Below are 5,185 nucleotides of genomic sequence, written 5' to 3'. Positions count from 1 at the left end.
GCCGGTTGAGCTATAGGCGCCGAGCCACTCGTACCAAATTTTGACATATTACTGGTAAATATTTATTGGTTTATGTGTCACCCTTCATTAGAATGCAGTCTTCAATAGAACAGGAACTTTGGAACTTTACTCACTGCTGAGTGCTCAGTGTCTGAAACAATGCCTAGCTATAGAAGATTCAATAAATGATTGCTGAATGATTTAGTACATTTTGCTCCCTGACTGTTAGTCGTGGGAGATGTGTGAACACTGTGGATTTACACAGAAACCCACTGTTGTTGATCCCTAAAGTGTGCTGCCTGCCTCTTTAGAAAACATACACTAGACCTTATAAGGATTCTAGCCCCCACTGATGAGTCCAGCCCCAACTCTGATAATTCCACCTCAAACTTCATCCCCATGTCTCTGGAGTCAACAGAAATTTAGAAAAAACTACTCCTTCCCAGGTGAACTGGTGGGAGGTAGGGCCCTATTTAACAACAAAGCTATCTCTAACTACAAACTACTGGGAAAACTTACATCTCCCACACACACAGGATCTAGTGTAGGCAGCCGGTAGATGGCAAGGCTGTTGGGGTTGTCTCCTCCAGTGGCTAACAGTGTCCTAGAAGGATTCAGCTCAATGGCATGGATACCACAGCCCTGCTGGGTCACACCTCCAGGTTCCCGGTCTTTCAGAATGGGGATCTTGGTGATTTGGCTTGTTTGGACATCCACTACAAACAGCTACAAGAGAACAAGGATACAGAAGTAGAACATAGCTCCTATTTAATGTGGCTGATAGGGGGTAGAAATGTGTTTGCTCAATTATGCACCAAACATTTAATTAATGTCTATTACAGGCTTGACCTTGGGAATTATTAAAGATACGGCCAGGGTTATTAGACAAATAAAACATAAAAATAAACAAATACATGTTTAGGCAGGTATGATATGGCACATGAACACAGATTAGGACGTAAATTTTCCTGGGATTCACAAAAGGCTTCAAAGAGGCCTGTATTAGACAATGGACACAAAAAGCCAGATTAAAACAATTTTTTTTTCAGATTGGACATATTTTATAGATCTAATCCTCACCTACCCATGCACAGAAACGTACAAACAAAACCCAATTCCCAGGCCCGGAACCTGTGGCTCAAGCGGCTAAGGCGCCAGCCACATACACCTAAGGTGGCGGGTTCGAATCCCCAGCCCGGGCCCGCCAAACAACAATGATGGCTGCAACCAAAAAAATGGTCAGGTGTTGTGGCTGGCACCTGTGGTCCCAGCTACTTGGGAGGCTGAGGCAGGAGACTCGCTTGAGCCCAGGAGTTGGAGGTTGCTGTGAGCTGTGATGCCATGGCACTCTACCCAGGGGGATAGCTTGAGGCTCCGTCTCAAAAAAAAAAAAAAAACAAACCCCAATTCCCAGAACAAGTCACAGCCACTTTTTAACACACCTATTAATGTTATTAAGTTTCTTGGAATGACTGGAGATATACAACAGTATTAAATGTTTTTGTGTCTCACTGCCACTGTTCCTAACCTCCTCATTCTGTCTTACATCTCCCTGCCTCTGCTCTTGCAGCTGCCTCTGGCTGAACTGCTCTCCTCTACCTCTTTATCCTCTAAGATTCAACTCAGAAATGGTCCATGGAAAGACTCAGTCTCAGATTCTCTGAGCATTCCCAATAGAATCTATTGTTAAACTTTTCATGTGATTCAATGATTCATCCTTTCATTCACTTATTCATTTGCCTGTACTATGCGTTATGAACAGAACTATGAACAAGAGAAAAATAATCTCTGTCTTTATAAACCTTGTAGCCTAGGAAACTGAATTAAAATCCTATCAGCAATTCTCATGGTAAAGGCAAATCATGGCAAACTTTTATATAAATAAACCTACTGTTTGCATAGAAGGAGATCTATGAAAGGAGAAACTAGATGGGTCTTAAGTTTAAAATATAAAAAGGAAGGAGTAGCTAGAATAAAGTGCCAGACAGGGTGGACAAGGACCATCTCCCAGTCTTTTTTTTTTAGAGACAGAGTCTCACTTTATTGCCCTTGGTAGAGCAATCTCCAACTCCTGGGCTTAGGCGATTCTCTTACCTCAGCCTCCCCAGTAGCTGGGACCACAGGCACCTGCCACAGCCACCTGGCTATTTTTTTGTTGCAGTTTGGCCAGGGCTGGGTTCAAACCCGCCACCCTCGGTATATGGGGCCAGCGTCCTACCCCACTGAGCCACAGGCACCACCCTATTTCCCAATCTTTAATGTCAGTTCCCACAATTACCATGTTTTCCCAAAAGTAAGGCCTACCCCAAAAATAAGCCCTAGCAGGATTTCTATGCATTTGTTAAATATAAGCCCTACCCCACAGTAAGATCTAGTGATGGGCATGGCTATGCAGATTACACATCATGCATTTTGGCTCCCAGCGGTAAGGAAGACTGGAATACCTTTTATCTGCCATAGCTCCTTTCTCAAAGCCATTGGCACTTGCGCAGGCATCCTATTGCGTATGTGCAAATGGCTAGGGGAAAGGAATTCTCGCATCACTAGCGCCAGCCCCACCAACAAGGTCAGCTCCCCATCAGGTTCCAGAAGATGACTTAAACTGTATTTGAATAAATGTAGATTGTTGTATTATACTTAATAAAAGACAACCCCTGAAAATAAGCACTAGTGTGTCTTCTTAAGAAAAAATAAATATAAGACAGTGTCTTATTTTCGGGGGAAACACAGTATTTAAGACCAACAGACTCTCAGCCTGATAGGCATCCACAGGCATTTTAGACTGAAGGTTTTCAGAACAAATGATCTTGCTCCTCAAATTGCTCATTTCCCTAATGCCACCATTATGTGCCCTGTCCCTAAACCTGGGTTTTATCCTAGATTATACTCCATCTGTCTTAATTCCAACATCCAATGCATCAGCTAGTCCTATATATATTTTTTAAGAGATATTAATTCACTTTGTTGCCCTCAGTAGAGTACTATGGTGTCACAGCTCACGGCAACCTCTAGCTCTTGGGCTGGGGTGATTCTCTTGCCTCAGCCTCCTGAGTAGCTAGGATTACAGGTGCCTGCCACAACACCTGGCTATTTTTTTGTTGCAGTTAGGTTGGGGCAGGGCATGAACCTGCCGCCCCAGATACATGGGGCTAGTGCCCTACTCACTGAGCCACAGGCACTGCCCCCAAAATTATTCTTTATATTAGCAGGGTCTAAAAATGGAAATCCTGGCCAGGCACGGTGGCTAATGTCTGTAATCCCAGCACTTGAGAGGCCGAGGCAAGAGGATTGCCTGAGCTCACAGGTTCAAGACTAGCCTGAGCCAGAGTGAGAACAGCCTCTAACAAATAGCTGAGTGCTATGGCAGGTGCCTGTAATCCCCACTATTGGGAGGCTGAAGTAAGAGGATCACTTGAACCCAAGACTTTGAGGTTGCTGTGATCTAAGATGTCACAGCACTCTACCAAGGGTTACCAAGTGAGACTCTGTCTCTAAATAAATCAATGTCTCAGTGCCTGTAGCTCAGTGGCTAGGGCACCAGCCACAGACACAGGAGCTGGCGGGTTCAAATCCAGCCTGGGCCTGCCAAACTACAATGACAACTTCAACCAAAAAATAACCAGACTTTGTGGCGGGCACCTATAGTCTCAGCTACTTGAGAGGCTGAAGCAAAAGAATCGCTTAAGCCTAAGTGTTTGAGGTTGCTGTGAGCTATGACATAACAGCACTCTGAGGGTGAAATAGTAAGACTCTGTCTCAAAATAATAAATAAAAATAATACATAAATAAATAAATAAAATAAAAATAAAAATGGAAATTCTCCCATTCCAGTTTCTAATTTAAAAATATCCAATGGCTCCCTTCCACTCAAAAGCCAAGCTCCTCAGCATGGCATTAAGATTCTGCTTAGGGGTAGGCAGTTGAGTCATGCCTGTAATTCTAGTACTTTGGAAGGCTGAGGTGAAAGGACTGGTTGAACACAGGAGTTTGGGATCAAACTGAGCAACATAGTGAGACCTTGTTTCTATAATGTAAGATATATATATATTTTTTTGAGACAAGAGTCTCAAGCCATTACCCTGGGTAGAGTGCTGTAGCATCACAGCTCACAGCACCTCCAACTCTTGGGCTTAAGTGATTCTCTTGCCTCAGCCTCCCAAGTAGCTGGGACTATAGGCATCCGCCACAATGCCTGGCTATTTTTTTGGTTGTAGTTGTTTTAGCTGGCCCAGCCTAGGTTCGAACCTGCCAGCCTCGGTGTATGTGGCCAGTGCCCTATCCACTGAGCTACAGGTACCACCTACAATGTAAGATTTTTTAGAAACTAGTAGTAGTCCTAGTAGTCCTAGCTCCTTGGGAGGCTAAGGCAGTAGGATCACATTGTAGTCCTGGCTTCTTGGAAGGCTGAAGCAGGAAGATCACATTGAACCCAGAAGTCTGAGGCTACAATGAGCTGTGATTATACCACTACACTGCAGTCTGGGCAACAAAGTGAGAGACCTTGTCTCACTTGGGGGAAAAAAAAAAGGCTTGGTGCCTATGGCTCAAGCGAAACCAGCCCGGCCCACCAAACAACAATGACGGCTGCAACCAAAAAATAGCAGGGCAATGTGCTGGGCGCCTGTCCCAGCTGCTTGGGAAACAGAGGCAGGAGAATCGTTTGAGCCCAGGAGTTGGACATTGCTGTGAGCTGTGATGCCACAACTCTCTACCCAGGGCAACATCTTGAGGCTCTGTATCAAAAAAAAAAAAAAAAAAAAAAGACTCTTCAATCCAACCTCAATCCAGCCCTGGCCTATCCTCACATCCTGCCATGGACATAAACTACAAAAATAACTGCTTTAATTATACATCTGCAAGATTTTTCAATGAAATATAATTATTTTGTTTCATGTTCATGCAGTTCACAATGCCAGAAATGCTTTCACCTATTCTTTCCTTTATGTGGTCAACACAAGCTTATCTTTTATGATTCAGGTCAGACATGTCATTCTGGAATATTATCTAAATAGCCAGGCTGATTAATTACTCCTCTTACAGGCTCCCAAAATACCCCTCTACCCACAACCCTATATCACACTGATTTAAAAATATTTACTTGGCTCGGCGCCTGTGGCTCAAGCGGCTAAGGCGCCAGCCACATACACCTAAGGTGGCGGGTTCGAATCCCCAGCCCGGACCCGCC

General features: G+C 44.2%; 1 protein-coding gene across 1 annotated transcript in view; it reads right to left on the bottom strand.

The window, feature by feature from the left end:
* The window catches only part of DCAF12 (DDB1 and CUL4 associated factor 12), a 48,294-nt gene that overhangs the window by 20,759 nt on the left and 22,350 nt on the right, over window positions 1-5,185 (bottom strand). The window contains exon 3 of the mRNA XM_003800280.3: window positions 520-726. Within this exon, the coding sequence (XP_003800328.1) occupies window positions 520-726 (207 nt within the window). The remainder of the gene's footprint in view (window positions 1-519; window positions 727-5,185) is intronic.

The sequence above is a fragment of the Otolemur garnettii genome, unplaced genomic scaffold (assembly GCF_000181295.1).
Source record: "Otolemur garnettii isolate 467f Iridium unplaced genomic scaffold, OtoGar3 scaffold00172, whole genome shotgun sequence".
Lineage (NCBI taxonomy): Eukaryota > Metazoa > Chordata > Mammalia > Primates > Galagidae > Otolemur > Otolemur garnettii.
The sequence above is the reverse complement of the archived record's forward strand: the minus strand, read 5'-3'. Positions and strand labels throughout refer to the sequence as shown.